Source organism: Danaus plexippus, chromosome 8 (assembly GCF_018135715.1).
Source record: "Danaus plexippus chromosome 8, MEX_DaPlex, whole genome shotgun sequence".
Lineage (NCBI taxonomy): Eukaryota > Metazoa > Arthropoda > Insecta > Lepidoptera > Nymphalidae > Danaus > Danaus plexippus.
Window position 1 is genome coordinate 10,020,159 of NC_083542.1, and position 22,052 is coordinate 10,042,210.

Genomic DNA, 22,052 nt, shown 5'->3' on the forward strand with positions numbered 1-22,052 from the left:
ATCCTGATGTAGATAGGATATAATTATCCTTCAAAAGTCAGACGACGTTTGTTTATGTCGGAACACCGAAGTGACAGCACGCGCTTTGAAACCAAACGAATAAAAGTAGTGTCTTATAGTGGTCCGGTATTATACACAACGAACATAAGGTATTTACCAATTAGTCTAATATTTTTTTATACTTAATTATGATTCTTGTAAATTATTTTAAATACATTATTTTTTATATTTATCTTCTTGTGGAAAATATTTTTATCAAAATTTCACATATTTCACAACTCTTAGCCCGCTATATTATTTACTTCGATGTTTAATGCATTTAGTAAAGACAATTACAGATCCAAGGATGTTCCCCTAATAGTGATCGTTTGAAAATGTTTTCTAATAATTTAATTGAATTTAGATAAACTGCCAGTCTTTAAACTCCAAAAAAACTATATGCTTATCTTGTGTTCCGATTGGAACACGATAACCCATTATTTATTACAACTTTGAACTTTTCTGAAACAAAGCGATAATCAATTAAATACTCGAAATAACGGCATCATTTTAAACTCAATTTAATTATTCAAAGTTACTCAGTTCACTGTTGCTTAAACTGGATTTTGAAAAGATTAACACATAATAAAAACATCACTCATATGCTTCAAACACAAAAAAAAATTAATGTTATAATAAATTACTATCTAAAGATAAAAATAACTCTAACGAAATGTAATTATAAAAGAATCGTATTCATAGCTATTTCTCTTTTTCTGTTGATTTATGCCAAGAAATAAATAAAATAACATTTATCGATTCTAATATTTTTCAACAAACATTTAATTCAAACTTCGACGTATTTATGAAGTAGTTTTAAATGACTTCAAGGTCGACAGACTCTGTCTATGAGATCACAATCAACGTTTATTACTTTAATTTAAATATGAGTGCGTTTCTTCTATCGGTTTCTTGTTTATGTTTTGTAAACTAAATTCAATATTTAGGCACAGTATAAGTTAGTTGTGTAACTAGTATTAATATAAAGGTTTATTGGAAGTCACATTGATCGTCTCTACGTAAGTTACGCTCCAAAATAAACATCAAAATTTTCTTACCTGTTATTTTTCTTCAGACAAAGTTTTTTATAATCGAAATATATGATTAATTAGTACAACACGGTTTCACAAGGTTTTTGGTTGTCTTCAGTGAAAATGTTGTAAAAATTTTATAAAATACACTTGAACATTATTATAGCTCCGCTATTGAATATAGATCGTGATTTACAGTTCATAGACTTCAGTTACAGAAGAAAATTTCCTAATACACACGAATACAAATTACACTTATTGTTTAAGATGATAGTATTTCTATTATGGGTCGTCGTTCTGGTGGCTGCCCTGGCACTATACTACCGCCAGATATACTCGAGATTCTCCAAGTTTGGAGTTAAGCAGAATAATATTGTTCCTTTTTTTGGCAATATGTTGAAGATTACACTTGGCATGGAACATTTCGCCGAAAATATTGACTCAATGTATAAGAACTTTCCAGAAGAAAGGTTCGCCATTTTAAACGTATAAATATATAGTTACTAATATTGACAATACTTATTTTAATGATCTCGTTTCTAAACACAGGTTCATCGGCCGGTTTGAATTTTCAAAACCTGGTGTTTTAATTAGAGATTTGGAATTGATAAAGAAAGTAACTGTCAAGGACTTCGAACACTTTCTAGATCATCGAGGCTTCGTTGATGATAAAGTCGAGCCACTTTTTGCAAGAAACTTATTCTCCTTAAAAGGTACATAAAACATTCTCTAACCGTAAAAAAAATTACCGTCGTCAAAAAATTACTCCAATAATGTCGTACTCTAAGGTCAAGAATGGAAAGACATGAGGTCGACATTGAGTCCGGCTTTCACGAGCTCCAAGATCAAGCAGATGGTGCCATTTATGGAAGAAGTGGGAGAGATGATGGTTAGAGCAGTCAAGAAAAATATTGAGAATTCTAAAGGTACGCTTTATAATGATATAAATCATTAAACAATTTTATTCATAGTGATAAATATACACCTAAAATATATATTTTTTTCAAACCCTCAAACAAAAAAGATTGAATCAGTCCTCAGTATTGCAAGAACCAATATTTTTTTTTTATAAATGCTTTAACAGTCGGACAGATTGAAATCGACGTGAAAGACCTGACCTCTAGATATTCTAACGATGTGATCGCTTCCTGCGCCTTCGGACTCAAAGTGGACTCCCATACTACAGAAGATAATGAATTCTATGAGATGGGCAAAAAAGCCTCGACTTTTAAGTTTAAGCAAATGCTCCTCTTCTTTATGAATTCTGCTTTACCTTTTGTTGCTAGGGTGAGTTAAAACTAAACAAAAAATTTAATAATCATCGCAAAAACGATATAAATCAAAAGTAATTAAGTGATACACCATTTGAAAAACAAAAACCTTTGTCTTGGGTTCGATAAAAAACTGAATTTTATAAAAAGTTTGTAATGATATAATATTTGGAACCTGACCTCAATTATTAGAAAGATAATGTTACTTGAAATATAATATGATACTATTGACCACAGACACTAAGTGACTAACGTCTAAAATTTGTTATTTATCTGTTATTTGAAATCATCGTTTTTCACTAAGCTAATGTAAGAGTAGACATAACACCTACAAAAAAAAGTCTGCTAATGTGATTATTCTTGCTAACCTCTTCAAAACTTTTTCTGGCAGGTAGTCACCAGGAGTTTTTCCAAATTTAAGTACATTTTTGTTACGATACCGCTCTTTCAATTTTATAAATATTTTGATTTTGTTTAATCGAAACTTGAAACTACCTGATTTCAAGCTCAATGACACCTAATTAGGTCAGCCATTTCGATGATACGATGGAAGCGGGAAAAACAATTAATTATTTTTACATACACAATTAAGAAATAAATTTCATTCAGATCGTTCATTGTACGATTTCTAATAATGTTCTAAAGTTATATTCTACCACCACGTATTACGGCAGAAGTCAGACAGTCCGATGAAAGCAGTTCGTACGCAAAAAAAGACCATACTTTGTCTCTAAAAGTATAAATTAAAACTAAACAAGTATATGTGTATAATTGCATTCTATAGGTGTAACCTATAGTGAAGATGAAGTTGCGTTTGTTTTGGTTTGCTTACGCATATGCAAAAGCAAACCAATCAAATGTTGAGGTATACTTTATCTATATCTAAAAATACAATTTGATTACCTTTTTGTTGGATCATTATTACCACTTTTTACTAAATCCGGAGGGATATAAAGATGATACATAATATATCTTTCTATCTCTTTCCATGTTTATTTGTCTATTTGTTAGTTGAGTTATTTGTTTCATCTGGCTGAACTCTGTCCGGGCCCTCAAAGTCAAATAGCTGACGTAATAGGGCCTGAAATATACTACTCCTGTTTTAGATTTTTTTATTAATATAAATAATACAAATAAAACTTTTTGTGCGGACTAAGTACAATTTCTATTAAATTTATAAAAATAAAGGTGTTTCAAAAATTTACAGAAAATAAAGGACCAGTTTTAATAGATTTCCAGTTCATACAATTATTCCCCTTAAAATATTTTAATATTGACTTTTAGTTCTCCTTTATTATTATTTACAAACAATTCTTTAGGGTAATAATATGGTTGCAGCTTTTTAAACTAAAACTCTTCTCAAGAGAAACAACAGATTTTTTTGTGGATCTAGTACAAGATACAATGAAGGAAAGGGAAGACAAAAAAATCATTAGACCAGACATGATTCATCTGCTGATGGAAGCTAAGAAAGGTACAGCTATATAATATAGTATTTTTTACATTTTATTTCACATTTACAAATATTTTTTTTTTTTGTAAACATTGTGAAAATTAAATATAAATCAAATTGAGATAACTATGTTTTCAACAGGTAAACTGACATACGATGTCGCTAATGGAAAAGCTGACTCCAATGTTGGATTTTCCACAGTTGAAGAATCAGACTTAGGCCAAAAACCTGTTACTAGAGGTAAGAATTTTTTTCTGCAAATAATGTTGACAAAATGGAAACCAACCTCAATTTAAATATTATTTTTGTTAAAACGGATGATAGTTCTGAAACTCTGTCTAGAATAGAAGCATTAAAGGCCTATTACTTTTCAAATACGACTTGCGTCTTATTTTACTGAGCACTTGATTGAATTTTCTAATTACAGTGTGGTCTGATAGCGACTTGATCGCTCAAGCAGTAATGTTCTTCATAACTGCATTTGAAACCATATCTACTGTGGCATCTTTCACGCTTTATGAGCTAGCCGTGAACCCAGACGTACAGGACAAACTTTTTCAGGAGATTAAGGAACATAATGCTAAATTTGGAGGAAAATTGGACTTCAATTCCATTCAGAACTTGACTTATTTGGATATGGTGGTCTCAGGTTGGCCTCGGTATAAAAGTCGAAGGATATTTTTTAATATACTAGGAATTTTACCTTTATATCATTTACAGAAGTTTTAAGACTGTGGCCACCCGCCATCGTCTTGGACAGAGTATGTAACAAAGACTACAACTTGGGAAAACCGAACAGTAAAGCCACTGAAGACTTTATTGTAAGTAAGAAAATATTAAGAAGATGTAATGAGATCCAGCTACAGGCCGACAATAAACCGAGCAAATATAATTAATTTATATATTTTGCTTGATTTAAGGTTCGTAAAGGAGAGCTGGTAGGAGTTCCAGTAATGAGCATACATCGTGATCCACAATATTTCCAAAATCCTAATAAATTTGATCCTGAACGCTTTTCTGAAGAAAATAGACACCTTATTGATTTAATGACTTATATGCCGTTTGGATATGGTCCCAGGAATTGTATCGGTAAAGACAAACATACATATTTAGTTCAGTATGTTTGAATTTTAAATATCTGTAATATCATATTCCATTTTCTTAACTGCTAGTAAGAAACCCCAGTAAGCTAAGTTCAAGATCCCATAAAATGAAAACTTTTTGTACCCTGTATGTGTTTCTATATTCCAAAATATTTATATGCCATATTGTTTTCATCGCTGTTTTACCTGATAGTTATAGATATAAATATCTTATACATTTATTCATTCAAAAATGCAGGTTCACGATTCGCGCTCTGCGAAGTGAAGGTACTCACCTATCAGATTATTTTAAACTTCGAGATATCGCCAGCCGAGAAGACTTGCATTCCGGCGAAGTTGAGTACTGGTAATTTAAATCTTCGCCTTAAGGAAGGACATGGACTTTTATTTAAATTACGTTAAAAAATAACATATATACGTTTGTATTTGAAATAAACTTTTCTGCGAAGTGTATTATAAAGTAAAGAACACTTCAGAGCAGTTAAAAAAAATTCAGCAGAGTTGAGAAATTTCCCTGAACAAGATAAGTCAAACAATTTTTTATCAATTTTAGTCTATTTTGACATAATTATAAATATATAAATTTGTGTTATTATTTATTTTTTAAATAAAGAGCATGTTTTACAAGCATTTTAATTTTAATAAAGGTTGGTAAATCACGTTGATGTCTTAAGCACATGCTTACTATTTTTTTGGTTTCTGTTCAACTGTAAATAAGTTATTTGCCAATTTTTTCAAATTATTTCATCTAATAGAGGTTATCACATCTCTTGTTTGTTTTTAAATAGCGACCTGCCCCGGCCTCGCACGGGTGTATAATATTAATCACATTCTGTAAAAAGCCATATAGATCTTTATTAAAGCAACAATGTATTTAAAGTATATAATTGGATAAGGATTAATGCTATATGGGTTAAAACCGCTTCGAAAATTAATCATTAATTATAGTAAAAGTAAAGTAAAACAGCGAAAAGACAAAACATGCCCTGAAATTAAATGCAAAAATAAATAAAAAAAATTGTCACTTTATAACAACATATTGTTTTATTTGTTTACTGAGGACATTTAACTTATCTGTAAGGGGTATTACATGTTTTCTACTCTTTTGTGTATTCTGTTATTTTCTATTACATTCTTATGTTTTGCACACCTTATTAATATTTTGACGCTCAAACCCCACTTTATTGTTTTATTGCTGTCGGTGAAGATATATTATTGCAAACACAAAGACAATATCCATTTCAACGAAATTCTTGAAAACTGTTTTCTGATCAAAATATGTTTGTATATATTGCCTATCATAAAATTATAAAAATATTTTGTAATTATATGCTCCTGACAAGATAACCTGTTCTGTACTATAACTCTGAGTTTATAAAAACAACAAAACAATAATCAATGAAATAGTCAAAAACACGGCATCGCTCATGAGTTTTAATTCGAAGTTGCTCCGGTTACTGTTTCTTAAAAATGTTTTAATGACATTTATTAACAATCGATTATATGTAAATTTGGAACAGATTACTGACTAATAAAAAAAATATGCGCATACTCTAAAAAAAAACGTTATCTAAATTTCTATCTAAAGATAAAAATAATATAAGTAAAATCTGTTATATAATATTTTATTCCACACTGATATCCTTTTTCTGTCGCGTTATCTCCGTTTCCAAGTAAAATAACATTTATCGATTCTAATATTTTTCAACAAACATTTAATTCAAACTTCGACGTATTTATGAAGTAGTTTTAAATGACTTCAAGGTCGACAGACTCTGTCTATGAGATCACAATCAATGTTTATTACTTTAATTTAAATATGAGTGCGTTTCTTCTATCGGTTTCTTGTATATGTTTTGTCAACTAAATTCAATATTTAGGCACAGTATAAGTTAGTTGTGTAACTAGTATTAATATAAAGATTTCTTAGAAGTCACATTGATCGTCTTGTGCTATATAAGCTACTTTCTAAAATAAACATCAAAAGTATGTCTTCAATCAAAATTTTATAAAATACACTGTAGCGTTAGATACAGTATCACGCATTTTTTTGTATGTGAAAGGTGGCAAACGAGCAGACGGCCTACTTAATGGACATCCGCAACATAAATACTGTGGATGCGTTTCCAACCTTGATTGTTGAGGAAAAGGGAGGGGTAAGGAAATGGCAGGAAAGAGTGGCAACGACGAAAGGGCGACCGGCTCTCTCATTCATCGGACTAAAGGCTACTTTACGCCGATCTTCCGTGAGAGGGTGGTACTTCTCCGATCGAACCAGCACATGTTCGAGCTGTAGTGACTTGATCACAGCTCGGCTCTACCACCTAAGAAAATTTCAGAATATTTAGATCGTGAATAACAAAATCTCCTGTGTTTTAAAATCAACAAGATGAAAGGACAATTATTTATGAAATCCCGGACTACAAAAATTTTTATTATTAAAAATGACTGTATTCTTAATATGGCTCGTTGATCCTGCAGCTGTCACAAGTCTATAAGATATTTGCAAAATTTGGAGTGAAGCACATGAAAATAATGCCTTGTATAGAAAATATAATACAAACTATTTTACGCATGGAATATTTTGGTGAATATAATGACTCAGTATGTAAATAGTTTTCAGAACAAAAGATAATTACATAGTTAACACCATTTACGAAAAGTAATTTATTATATTTTTTATTTATACAATCAAAAATCAAGTAACCTAGACTCAAAAATTTGTAAGTAACATTTAAAAAACTTATAGAACTATATTAATATTGTTATTGCTACATCATCCCTCTAGAGATGGAGCAGCCATGATTTAAGTAAGCCTATTACATATCATACTTAAGACGCTGTTGGTGCTGCCTCGTAGTCTTCGTATTAAAGCACCACATAGTAGCGAAGAAACAATTAACCCGCGCCGTCGCGAACATCCCTGGCGCACTACTAAATGCGTTATTATATTGAACCCGAAGAGCGTTATAAAGTTTTTGTGAATACCTGACCCACTGGTTAGACACAAATAAAGACTTGTACAGTGGGCTCTAAACAATGTAATTTCACGCTAGTCGAGGAGCGCGCATATTCACTCTCACCAACAACGCCCTCCTTTCTTTCTCAATATCGGCATCTTTGATGCCCAAAATATTTAAATTTAATAACCTCTTTTTTAAAAATAAGTTCATCGACCGGTTTGAATTTTCAAAACCTGGTGTTTTAATTAGAGATTTAGAATTGATAAAGAAAGTAACTATCAAGGACTTCGAATAGTTTCTGGATCATCGGGGCTTCGTTGATGATAAAGTCGAGCCAGTTTTTGCAAGAAACTTATTCTCCTTAAAAGGTACATAAAACATTTTGTTACACTACAAGATTTACCGTCGTCAAAAAATTACTCCAATAATGTCGTACTTTAAGGTCAAGAATGGAAAGACATGAGGTTGACCCTAAGTCCGGCTTCCACGAGCTCCAAGATCAAGCAGATGGTACCGTTTATGGAAGAAGTGGGAGAGATGATGATTAGAGCGGTCAAAAAAAATATTAAGAATCCGAAAGGTACGGTTTATAATAATTTAAATAATTGCTTGAACAAATAACTATTCATAGAAAAAAGAATATGAAAAAGAAAAAAGATTATGGGGAAGAGGGAGAGGAAAGGTTTGGAAAACGGAAAGGGAAACCGGATCTCTAACTCATCAGACGTAACGTAGAAATTTGAGACTACTTCACGCCGGTCTTCTGTGAGAGAGTGGAACTTCCCCGGTTGAGCCAGCCCACGTCCGAGCTGCAGTAATTTGACCGGACCTAGCCTCTTCAGCCCATAAGATTTCAACAGATAATTGTGTTATTAATAGATGTTTTTCTCTTATTTTTCACATTGATGAAGATATTTTTTTTTCTTTGTTGAGGATATCATGACACAATACTTTTTAGTTTGTTTCGTATTTTATGTACAAACGTTAGTCCATACCAAATAATTTACCTAAATAATTCTTCTATGAAATCTGATATGTTTTTTCTCGAAGACCATAGTCTACTGAGCGCACTAATATCGAGGTGATATTTCTATATTTTTATGACCCTACAATATAACGAACTTAGTATCGTCTACATATAATAGACGATACCGAGCTAACAACATTGTTTACCGTTGACATGTAGCATCTGTATGTTACAGAGTTGCAAAGTGATAGTACGTGACTTAGATTGATCGCATACCTATCTAATAAAAAGTTAGTGCTGTTATATAATATTATATCCAATATAGTAAGTATATTAACAGCAAAAAAATATATCCTTATTATACGATTGTTCGATTTTAATACCGCAGTAATTGTACTTTGCTAGAAGAATTATTATTTAAAATATTTGATCCCAATAAAGAAAAATAATTTATACTCTCGTATTTGGTATTGTTTGTTAATCACCAAAAAAATATACCATTATTTTTACCACAATGTGTCATAGTATTCATAATTTAAATTAAATTTCTATTTCAATGAGCATTCGAAATCGGATACGTGTTCTCAGATTACAGGTATGTATGTATTTCATTGTTTGTACTGAGTGTTATTTTATTATTATATTTCCACCTTTACAGTGTCCGTCATCTGTGACAGGACACTAAAAAATAATATCTTTAAATCCATGTATATATTTCATATGAGTGTCAAGTAATTCTCCAATCAGTGATAACAGTAACCGGTCATCAAATAGAACGCAATTGTGCTTGTGTTGATTTCACTGATCTCTGAAATACTGTATTTGATAAAAAAAAAAATTTTTTTTTTCAATACTGTATTATTAAAAAGTATAATTTTGAAACTTTGTATATTTTATAGTAGGAATATTTAATTCCTCCTGTTTCGATCGATCCTATAGACACTATTGTCTCGAGGTCATTTATTTGTGTCTTGATAAATTCCAAGACTCGTCATTATTCGTGTAAACAACCAATGCAGAATAAATATTTTACGTGTTAATGACCTTGATAATCTTAACTTCGCAACGCTGCAGATGTTATTATGTTGTATAATGTTGAATAGATAAAAGGTTCAACGCCAAAATCATATTTAAAGAAGTTGCCAACATTTAATGAGTTTCCAACCAAAAAAATAGTATTTATCTTCAATAACATTTTGCACTACAAAAAACACAAGGTAATATTTAATTATAATAGGTACTAATCTGTTTTTTTAGATGATTCTTGAAATATGGATTGTCGTTTTATTTGTGGCCGCAGTGTTGTACTATCGTCAGGTGTACTCAAGATTTACTAAATATGGTGTCAAACAACAGACACCGTTCCCTTTATTTGGCAATATGTGGAGAGTGACCCTTCGACTGGAACATTTTACTGATACAATGAATTCAATGTATAAAGAATTTCCAGAAGAAAGGTGCCTACATTGATAATAAGCAATAAGAAACGATTTGAGTTGTGCTTCGAATCATTTTAACAAGTTTTTAGGTTCATTGGACGATTCGAATTCATCAAACCCTGTCTGTTTGTAACAGACATTGAATTAATAAAAAAAATAACGGTTAAAGATTTTGAACATTTTCTGGATAGAAGCGGCTTCTCTGTTGAAGTAGACCCGTTGTTTTCAAGAAATTTATTCTCTTTGAAAGGTAATAAAATATATACGGTGAAGCTTGTATCCTCAATCTTATTAAATAATAGTCCTTCAATCCTCCTATGTTTTATATAATGTAGGTCAAGAATGGAAAGACATGAGGTCGACCCTGAGTCCGGCTTTCACGAGCTCCAAGATCAAACAGATGGTGCCGTTTATGGAAGAAGTGGGAGAGATGATGATACAAGCAGTGAAAAATAAAATTAAAAATTCAGGAAGTTAGTGTCACTAACGTTAAAATAGTTTTTTTTTATTAACATCAATACAATGCCCGAAAAAATATTTAATTTTTGTACACTAACTAGGTGAATGGATTGAAATCGACTGCAAGGACTTAACAACACGCTATACAAATGATGTGATCGCTTCTTGCGCTTTTGGCATAAAAGTGGACTCACATACTAATGTTGACAACGACTTCTATAAAATTGGAAAAATAGCTAGCACGTTCAAAACTAGAGATGTCATTTTGTTCCAATTGTACTCCGCAGCACCTTTCCTTGGAAAGGTAAGTTTCGTTGAATTTTTTTTTGATACATAAAAGAATTAGAAATCAAAATATATTATGAAAGATCCGTTTTATCTAAAAAGTAATATATACATTTTAGTTCTTTAAACTGGAATTGCTCTCGACAAAAACAAGAAACTTTTTCATCGATCTTGTTTTAAGCACCATGAAGGAAAGGGAGACCCACAACATTATGCGACCGGATATGATTCACTTACTAATGGAAGCCAAGAAAGGTATACTTATTATAAGGAGAAACTAACATCAACTTTAATATTAAAGGAAAACCTGCTCTAAACAATTAAATAAAAGATTCTTAAATTATACTAAAATATTTGTAAAACAAAATTTGTTTGGTTAGTAATTTATCTATAATGTGTAAGATAGAGTCTATAAATTACAACGTAAGGTATTGTCCGCAATAAATCTAGGTACCCAATTATATTAATTATATACATTGTTTTCGCTTATGTTTTGTTTATTTTGTTGTGAGGCTGAAGAGAATTTTATATATAATATAATATTTTTCTTATTCGTAGGCAGACTGCATCATGAAAAAGATGTGATTAACGCTGACGATGGCTTTGCTACGGTGGAAGAATCCGAAGTAGGAAAGAACAATAAACATAAAAGTTAGTCATCATATGTAGCAATTTCTCATCAATTTACTTCTTTATACTTTAATATGTGACGTATTTAAACACATACTTGTCACAGGTTGGTCGGACACCGACCTCATCGCCCAGGCAGTTCTATTCTTCATCGCAGCCTTCGAAGTAGTTTCAACGGCGATGACCTTTACACTTACTGAACTAGCACTGCATCCTGACGTGAAAGAGAGGCTTGCGCGTGAGATAAAGGAACACAATGAGAAATATGGTGGCAAGATAGACCTACATTCTATACAAACATTAACTTATTTGGATATGGTTATCTCAGGTACTGAAATCTGTATGTTAGAAAATTTGTTGTAAGCTAAATAACATGTCCTGGATTTAGACAATATTAATGCGATTAAGACTCTTGCTATTTTGTATTCCTTCACAAATAACTCTATAAACAGATATTTCTCTTAGTCACTTTCAAACAACAGCACCTGTCGCTTTTTAATTTTCAATTGTGTTACTTGTATTTCTAGAAGTATTGAGGTTGTGGGTACCTACCATACTCATAGAAAGGATGTGCGTTAAAGACTATAACATGGGGAAACCTAACGGTGAAGCTAAGGAAGATTTTATTGTAAGTTTAACTGTAATTTATGAAGCTAATCCTTGTGAATCTTTGAAATTGGGCCCTAATGTATTTTATCACGTTTACTTTCAGCTCCGCAAAGGTGAATCACTACATATTCCAACTTGGTGCATTCATCGTGATCCACAATTCTTTCCTAATCCTAATAAGTTCGACCCTGAACGGTTCTCTAAAGAAAATCGACATCTAATCCATCCCATTGCCTACATGCCTTTCGGACTTGGACCAAGAAACTGCATCGGTAAGAAATTATAGGACAATCTACCAACTGCTAATTTTTTTTAAATAAATATGATAATTGCTAACATTATATTCTATTTTCAGGTTCGCGCTTCGCTCTCTGCGAGCTAAAGCTTTTAGTGTATCAGATTCTTCTTAATTTTGATTTGTCACCAACCAAAAAGACATGTATTCCAGCAAGATTGAACAAGAGCTCTTTCCATCTTCAACTTGAGGGCGGACATGCGCTGAAATTCAGATCACGTTATAATTTAATATTGTGAATTTACGCGATGATTATTTTAAAATAACATAAGCTATTATTTTTCTACCTTCTTTCATCCTAAATTATTTCGGTGCAGTATATGGTCGTACAGTGGGAAGCCAGAATTTGATAAAATACTTTGTGTTCAAATAAAATAATAATATTAATTTATTACTAGCAAAATATATAGGTTTGAGTCATATTTACCTGACCACTTAATTACGTTGTAAACATAAACACATTAGATCGTTTATAGTTATTGTGGAAATTGATAGCATAAAGAAATCTCAATATTATCATTTAATTGCCTCTCAAAGTAATACTACGATAGAATAACACTTCGAACTGGGCTTGCTGAATATACAGTATTTGTTAGTAATTGTATATATTTTACACTAATGTATTTAAGTATATAATATAAAGAGAGAGGTAAAAAACATTCGTCAGCTTTAAGTAGACCTGATTTTATAAATGTTTATTAAGATGAAAAGAGCACAAAGAAATAAAACACGGAAACACGCTACACTCAGACACTTTCAGCTTGTGTGCCCGTAAACACGGTTGCATAAAAGTTATTGAACTAACTTAGTTTCATTTAAATGTGTACACGCCATTATCTTGGATATCCTAAGGTTTTTAACACATAAAATACGTTTAATATTATTTCGTTCACATATTCAGCTTTGTGCTTTTTATTTCATTTTCTCATTAAACTATTTCACAATCAAAATGTCAAGATTAACTACAATAAACATCATTTTGGCAGACAGGGGCCTCAAGGTGCCGAAATAAACTAAAAGAGGGGCTCGGTCAAGATATTAACCCTACAGCTTAGAATCCTTATACAGCTTCGAATAATTCATATTCCAAAGGAAATAAAATGTTATTAAAACTTGTTAAAAGACACGGAATTTAATTGAAACTCATAATATTTACATTACATTTATATGTTTGGAGTTTGTAGCTAGAAAAATAAGAGAAAAACAAAGAAATGAAAACTACCAACTACCGAAATAGGTATTTTGATTTTAAACAAATTTTAAAGTGTTGTCTCAAGTTACATTTAGCGGGCTATTTCTTGTATGTTATCTTTCATATTTGTAGTTGAAAATAGTAGAATGGCTCTCAAATGCTCATCTGTGAAACAAGCATGCTACCAAAGATTATAATGAACTGCTTAGCAAACTTTTTCATCTCGTCGAAATCAGATAACAAGATCATGGATTTTATAGAAAGAGCTGAGAGCAATATTAAATTGGATATCACTCAGCTTCATTTATTAATGTCTCAGTACACTCTCAATATTAAACGAATAAGATCGTTTTTAAAAGGATCGTTTTTATTTTTTTTATGTGTAGGGAGGCAAACGAGTTGAGTTATGGCCAGTAGTCACCGTCACCCGTGGACATCCGCAATATCTTTGCTCTGGATGCGGTGCCAATCGTGTTTGTTGAGGAAAATGGAAAGGTGGTAACAGCGAAAGGGCAACCGACTCTCTCACTCGTCGGACAAGATGCAGCCGTATAAGACTATTTCACGCCGATCTTCTGTGACAGGGTGGAACTTCCTCGGTCGAGTCACCCCATGTTCGAGCTGTAGTTATTTGACCACAGCTAGGCTCTACCACCGATAAAATTATGAATTAAAGTGTTTATTTTAATAATTATTGCTTATTACAAAGCATTCACGTGCCGCGTGTCGCTGACTGCGGCTCTGCAGTAAACTCGGTGGCAAAATATTATGCTTATCTTTTATTTTATTTATTTTAAAGCAATTTTTTTCGAAGATAATGTTTCGTCTGACAGTGAGTCGGGTTATATGTAAACAGAAAAATATGATATCATGTAAATAGATTATTTTGTATTATAAATAGTTTTAATTGCTAGCGTTATTATATACAATTGCTATGATTATGAAATCTAACTACATACAGGTACAACTTTTTTCTAGCTTAAGTGTTTGTAATTATAACTAGCTACGAGCAAGATTTACTATTTGTAATCAAAATATAAATAATAATGGCAAAACAAAACTTCTGACATTGCTTATCTGGCAGTGAAAGGTCAAGCATTGACCAAAACAAATAATTAAAGAGACAGAGACGCAAAAATTTAAAACAAGATTTTTTTGTATTTAGTTTTTATAAGCGTTTAGTGAAAAGGCTTCTTTATGTGTCATAGAGGACAAACGATCAGACCGTCTATAAGACGATGAGTTGTCAGCGTCGACCATTGACATTTGCAACACAAACTTGGGAAATACAAGTATGTTGCCGGTCTTTGAGGTGAGAGAGGTACCTTTAAATATTACTTAAAACATAAACTAAAAATTACAAACAAATAAAACTAATATTTTTGGATTATTATGCATTATTTTATTATTTTGAAAAATACATACTTTCGACGGTTTGGGTTACTTTGCAGTAACCGCGATCACGGACAGACGAGACTGAAATTTTAATCATTAGTATAGATAAGATTTAGAGTCTTAAACTACTGAGGCACCAGCCTAACATCAGCGATCGCCGATCAATTTGCCTCAATGGATACTCGTCTTTTTGTTGGCCTCGCTCACTTATAAATATGATTTATAACAAATTATTAGACTGCTTCAGGTGAAGGCTCGAAGGTGATCCAAATGAAAGCTCGATAATTAAAGATATTTTTCGATTAAATAAAATCAGAGAACTTGACTAATTTATCTGGGGTATTATATTTTCTAATCTAAGTTAAACACAACCTGTTATTTTATATAAAGTCAAATGGCCAGTTTAAATATTAAATTGTATTAATGTAATTTCTGAGTGAACAGAATATACATTTTATTTTGGAAAAAATGTTAATTTATTTGGCCGAATCAAATACATGTTGTTAAAAATAACTACAAAAACAACAATATGCGACAGCTAGATTTAAGATAAAATCTTCAAAAATCAATAATTACAACATCGTAATAATAAAATGTGCCTTTTATATACGTCACGTCTACTAATCATTCTTAATGTTCAAAAATTTTAATAAGTATTGTAAAAACTACTAATTGTAATTATAAATAGTAAACTTATTAGGCATATTTTGTTTTATATTTGTTATGCAAATCTTTTTCATCTTTGAGATTTATTGGCAAAAGATAAACACTCACCTTAAACGACGGATATTTAAATTTAGTTCAATATTGGAATAGACTCAGTACACATTTAAGGAAGGCGACAGTAAGGAATCACTCATTTAAATGAAAATTAGAAACCTTCAACATTGTTCAACCTTTTCGTTGTTATTGAGTTTCCTGTGGCTTACTAAATTAGTAAATTCGTTATATTAATTTTTTTAACAAAGATCTATATCGCCGAATGAGACTTTCAATGACATCACATCATACTGCGCCATAAACAAGTCATCAGACTTCGTCTGTTGAATTTGAAACAAAAGTAAATCACAAAATTGAAAAAAACAACAACGTCCATCGGTTCTCTCCATAGTCACCTCAACTTTCTTGTCCGCGCTGTCACTTGCCAGCGGTTTATGCTAAATAATCTCGTTTCGGATTTTTGTATTTAAGGGAGACGCTTACGGTATAAACTCTCAAAGTCAATCTTTTGTCCTTAGAGAGGAACACCAACATACCTACAACATCGAACGATCCGACCGATTTACAAGCAGAGCATAGCTTTCATTTAACCTGACTACGAGGTGTAAACTCAAGGTTATGGAAATTTATGGACCGACGTCGAGACACTTGCATGGCGACAAAGAAGGCACAAGGCACACAACTAGGTCTTTGCACAACTATATGATGACCTCTTTCCTTAAGACGGCAGCCCAAAACAAAACTATCTTCAATAAATTATTAGGGTTTCGTTTGAAACTAACATAAAAGAAAAACTTTCAAACACCAAAGTTCGTAACAGAATGTCCTAGACTTCTATTAGTTATCTTATAACCTGTTCATAGACTTGTTGATATATTTATTTTCTTGTTTGTTAATACCCTATATTTATCTAGGAAGTCCATTTGTCGTGGAAGGCTATAGTTTAAATACAATCACCTCACCACGGATTAAAGTGGATAATTCCATAAAAATATATCTATATAATAAATATTTAAAAGTATTTAAAACTACAAAAAATGTCAAAAAATAATTATAAAATCACAACATACTTATATATAAAAACATAATACCTTCATCTAAGGTTACCATTTCATTCTTTTGGACACAATGTAATTTTTCAAAATCCTTAGGAGAGACACCTTTCAAATATTCCACTATACGTAATTAACATACTCTTGCAGTAATTATAATTTCCTTGATTTTGCGACGCTGTCAAGAGTCTTAAAGTGTACTAGTCTTAGTAGAACGCACAAGTACACGTAGCCAAATGTAAGACAATCGTCCGTCGTCTTTAATCGAACTTACACTCTCGGAAGACGTTGAAAATATGAGTCACTGAAGCAACCTCAGAAAGATTATACAATACCTTGTTTTATTATAAAAGTTACATCTTATAATAACTTGATTCAGTCACGAAAAAAATTAAGATCCGATTATTTCAATTAAGACTATGTCTGAAACGGTAAAGGGGCATTTGTTATATCGTTGCAATTACCGAAAGGAAAATATGTTTTCAATGAGCGTTTCAAAATTACCTCATAAAAGCTGTATTCTTCTCCTTACCTGAGTAAATCACTTTTGGATATAATCAAAACTATATCGAATTTGCCAATTTGTGGACTTGATTCCTGATTACAGGCATCAAGTTTAACGAAAATATAAAATTACAAAAGGCGAGATTATATCTATGGAAATACAGTATTTATCAGAATTAAGAATATGAAGAAAAAATAGTTAAAACAGTTTATCAAATATATTAACAAAGCTTAACAGAGTTGTTTGTTGACCTTCGTTAAAAATTCAAATATTAACTGCAATTGTGAGGGAACTAAACTATTGCTTGTTTGGCTCATGATAGCATTTACCAGGAAATTAGTACATTAAAAATAGGCTTTAAAATTGACTTACATTTTATCGTTTTATCTCAAGTGGCTCGTCTCTGGTGCACTTCAAAGGTTTTATCTATTTCCAGTAAAGTAAGAAGATTTGAGTACTTCAGCTGTTAAATCGTTTTATAATGGAATATTTCCGTCAACATTTCAATCTCACTGAAAAGTGGTCTAATAATAACATCATAAGCGGATCTGCTATATGTATAAAATAATAAATTTAATTAGTATTAAAATATAATAAGTAAATAACATTTACATTAATTCGATTTGTTTGTTTCGTTTAGTTTAGTTTATTCGGTAACGTACGGTAACCCAATACTCAACTGTCAATAAGCCTATAAAAATAATAAAAATGTAAGAAATTTATTCGACTGGATATTTTACCCTTAAGGGGATTTAGTTAAACATTTTCCTGCAGAAAAAAAGTATGTATATAAATATTTCGGACCTCCAATATTAATTATTTTTTAAGAAAACGGCCAGAATATCCGGCAGCGGTACAAAGAATTAGTATAGTTTCGGTATTAAACACTTTGACATACACGATGTCTAAAATCTAAACACTCCGGCGGCTTATAAGATTTAATAATCTTATTTTCAATAAAAAAAACACCTCTAATTAGTTTCTTGAAGTTTTTGCGGACCTCTATAAAACTTGGCTTGCTAAATGAAACTATACAAATATAGTTTTTTATGCCATCTCTTGGTGAAAAGTGGAATCTTTACATTACCCAAACGAAAACCTAGTACTTAGGTCTTCTTTAACGATTTAAAATTTTCATCATAGTTGCAGTACTTGACACTAGATGGCCCTTGAAATAAAATATACAGATTAATTAAAATTGTATATATTATTTATGCCATTTTAACAAAAATATAATAACTTGCCATGATTTATATAATTCAATTTAATAATTGCGATATGCTATTTTTATGGGATTATTATAATTTTAGTTCGAGGTTTACCGCGATCTAGTGTTGAGAAGTTAAAATTAAAATGTTTTCTTATTTAAACAGATGTCACTAGGAGTAGGAAGTAAGTTAAGAATAAAAAAATATAAATATTTAACATAGGTAACATAAATATATAAACATGTTCTGTTACTTCTTGATAGACTTCATACAAATACTCAAAGCTAATAATATGAAGTGAGGCTGAATGTTTCTTCTTCTATAAAACCCATTTATAAAAACATGATTTTTTTTTGTCAAAAATTGCTGACAATAAAATGATTAAAAACTGTTTACCGAAATTTGCTTGTTTTGACTAATGTATTTTACGTTGGAATAAATTGTACTTTTAACTTGTTTTAAACCACATTTTTTTATGGTAAAAAAAATTATAACTATATATCCTAAAAGTCTTTAGTGGCAGTGATTTCTCACCATTGCCACTAAAGACTACCCAATAGATCCAATACATCTTCTATGTACAACGAATTATAACAAACCCAGAAAGTATTTACTCCGTTCTACGTCTGATCGACATCTATACAGTAAATAAAATACAGGTCCTGTGAACATTTTTCAAATATTATAGTATATGATGTTTATATGATAACATGCAAACCAATGAAAGTGTCTGAAACAGATAGACACATATTAAAAGTGGAATCAAACAAAGCCACTCATTCCTTATTATCTTTAATCTGATGATGATTCCACTGAAGCCAACTGAGATTAACATTGTAACTGTTTATATAAATCTGATCTCTGAATAAAATTGAAACATTTGTAACAAAAAGTTGCCCGAAAAGATCTTTATGACTATTAAAATATCGGCAACTCTTAGTCATTGCTGACACGTCCCAACGCTCGTAATTTAGGGTTAATTAAGATATCTCTCTGAAATTTCTAGAAAAAATAAGGAATATGCAAGTGGATAGATCAGAACGGTTCGTTTCACTATCTTTCATTCACTTTGTCATATTTAGATACATGCTAACTATGTTTTATAGGCTTTTGTGCTTTAAGTACTTAAAAGATACTTCAGTCAATCAAACGTAAGCTTCCCACAAAGCACGCCAACAGCCCAGGGCCTGAACGCCCCACATTCAGCCGCTTTCACCTGAAGTACTTTGAAAATAAATAAATTTTGGACAAATTTTCTTAAAATGTTCATTTGGTGACCTCATGGCGTATAAAGCCTTCAATTAGTGTCGAACGTAACGTAACTAAACTGTTTTCTATAGTAAAAAAAAACGCCATCGTTTGTCAGTCAATACAAACGATGCAACTTCCAACAATCAGAACAAGAAAAACATTCAAAGAAATTTGTAGTCTTAAACAATATGACGACAGTATACTGAACGTGTGGAGAAAAAAATCTGTTCTGTCAGCGGAACATTCACAGGATACCATGTTGAGATCAACTCGGAGTGCATCGCGTCGTTTGTTACGGCAGACTTACAACGATACTCTTATATTATACTGAAATTAGAACATTTATATTTAAAATCATTTTTACTGTACTTACATATTACTTTAAATACTGACGTTTCAGCACTTTGTTATTTCTCTTAATGTTTTTTAATAAAAAATATTGAATAAATCTTCACATAAATAGAATAAAAACTGAAGTAATACACACACACATACACACAAACACACATACACACACACACACACACACACACACACACACACACACACACACACACACACACGAGATAGATAAAAACATAAACCGCATTTATAATGGAATAGAAGATAAAACTGTACAACTATATAAATAAGTTTGCTTTTTAAATGATCCAGCAAAGTACAATATTCTATCGAGATATTATTGTTCATTTAAATACATATTAATTTTATTGTTCTTAATATTCTTTTATGGTTGTTTTTTTAAGTCTTAATGTTTAAGTGTTCTATTAATTGTCGTAAAGTTTTCATTGAAACGATCTCTTGTTTCTTGTTTCTTGCGCGATAATGAAGTCTTTAAGGTGAACATACACTTAAATACGATGTTTCGCTTCTTTTTGAATGAGAAATCAAAATCCTAGTTTAGAGAACCCGAGTGAACCATAACCGTGACAACACCACCAGACCTCAAGTCATAATAACCGCGTCCTGATGTATCCTGAGCGGTTCGAGGGCAAGTCAACACATCGTTGGCACTAAATGACAAAAACCAAGACAAACAAACGGACAGTTTGATTCCGACTCACCGTGATCGCGATTACTAGCAAACAATGAAACGTCAATAATAAAAAGTCGCGCAGTAAACATAATGTTTAAGAAATTTAATTTGTGCATAAGACTATTTGTATGCAGTGTAAATTTACAAATAAATACGTAAATAATATATCATTGTATGAAATGTGGAGATAAATCGATATTCATTATTTAAGGAGTGAATATATGAATATAAATATACTTTAAAATTTGTTTATTTTGTGGCAACGGAATCCTCATCAAATTTGTTCTCAAGATTTTTGAATTCCTTCCTTGGAAATTATCTAAATTTCTCCATTGTTATAAATCCTAGGGCTCTTAAGTCACTACTAGGGCAGCATACCTAGCGCTACGAACACAGGGCGCTCCTGACATAGCACCAGGAGTCTGAATAAGTTTTATAAGATAAAGAAACTTGCTAAGAAAGTAGTACCAAGGACTAATAAAGCAATGACAAAACTCCTTTTAAAAGCGTCAAATATATTTTTATAACATGTTTATTTCTTTTGCATGGATAACCTCCTTTCATAATGTATTTGATGGCGACTCTCGATTCTAAAACTGATTCTATAAAACATACAAAAACTGGAAAGTACAAGAAAGAGAACTTCAGATATAATATGTGTGTTTGAATATGAATGACTAGAAAGGGTTGTCTTCTGACGGAAAGGTGGTTTGGGCGTTACACAAAAACACTACAAGGAAAGTGGGCACGCGTAAATGAATTGTAGTGACCTGAGGCATCGATGTTCAAGGGAGCCCTTTTTGTAGTTCTAAGAGAAAACCTCAAAAGATGAGTCAATTCACGTGTGGAGCCTATACTGAAAACATAATAGCGCTTCACTTACAATTTCAGAAAGAATTAAATGACGTGATACGGATATTATCCAAGCCTGTAGGATTTAACGAAACGGTGGTAATATTTCGTGTAATTCCTCAGGATTCCCGACAACATACAGATGAAAAAATATACTAAAAGAGATAAATAATTTCGGACTTTTTGTGATTCTAAAAAGTCCGTTTGCATCAGAATTTATATTATAAGAACTTTCAAACATTGTTTAAAATTAAATAACATTAGGGGGGGAAGCGTTAAAAGTACCCAAATAAGAGA

General features: G+C 31.5%; 2 protein-coding genes, 1 long non-coding RNA gene and 1 pseudogene across 4 annotated transcripts; all 4 read left to right on the plus strand.

Moving 5' to 3' along the window:
• Positions 1-5,932, plus strand: LOC116776456 (probable cytochrome P450 9f2). The gene is made up of 11 exons (XM_032669658.2): positions 1-149; positions 1,338-1,540; positions 1,620-1,783; positions 1,859-1,996; positions 2,155-2,357; positions 3,680-3,815; positions 3,936-4,034; positions 4,222-4,443; positions 4,515-4,615; positions 4,715-4,883; positions 5,136-5,932. The coding sequence occupies exons 2-11, from the start codon at positions 1,338-1,340 to the stop codon at positions 5,297-5,299; spliced, it is 1,599 nt and encodes a 532-aa protein (XP_032525549.1). The 5' UTR covers positions 1-149; the 3' UTR covers positions 5,300-5,932.
• Positions 5,933-7,061: 1,129 nt separating this feature from the next.
• LOC133318866 (cytochrome P450 9e2-like) lies at positions 7,062-8,923 on the plus strand (annotated as a pseudogene).
• Positions 8,924-9,012: 89 nt separating this feature from the next.
• Positions 9,013-12,835, plus strand: LOC116776441 (cytochrome P450 9e2-like). 2 transcript variants are annotated; one of them, XM_032669636.2, is made up of 11 exons: positions 9,013-9,151; positions 10,085-10,284; positions 10,356-10,516; positions 10,602-10,739; positions 10,827-11,029; positions 11,130-11,265; positions 11,569-11,661; positions 11,747-11,968; positions 12,168-12,268; positions 12,353-12,521; positions 12,605-12,835. In XM_032669636.2, exons 2-11 carry the CDS (start codon positions 10,085-10,087, stop codon positions 12,781-12,783), a joined length of 1,602 nt encoding a protein of 533 aa, XP_032525527.2. In that variant the 5' UTR covers positions 9,013-9,151; the 3' UTR covers positions 12,784-12,835. The 2 variants fall into 2 exon arrangements, with proteins under 2 accessions (XP_032525527.2, XP_061377351.1); XM_061521367.1 differs by having other exon boundaries at positions 9,100-9,117.
• A 2,003-nt stretch (positions 12,836-14,838) lies between these two features.
• On the plus strand, positions 14,839-18,030 carry LOC133318891 (uncharacterized). The gene is made up of 2 exons (XR_009752623.1): positions 14,839-15,048; positions 16,370-18,030. It is a non-coding gene; the product is annotated as an uncharacterized LOC133318891 (long non-coding RNA).
• The last annotated feature ends 4,022 nt before the right edge of the window (positions 18,031-22,052 follow it).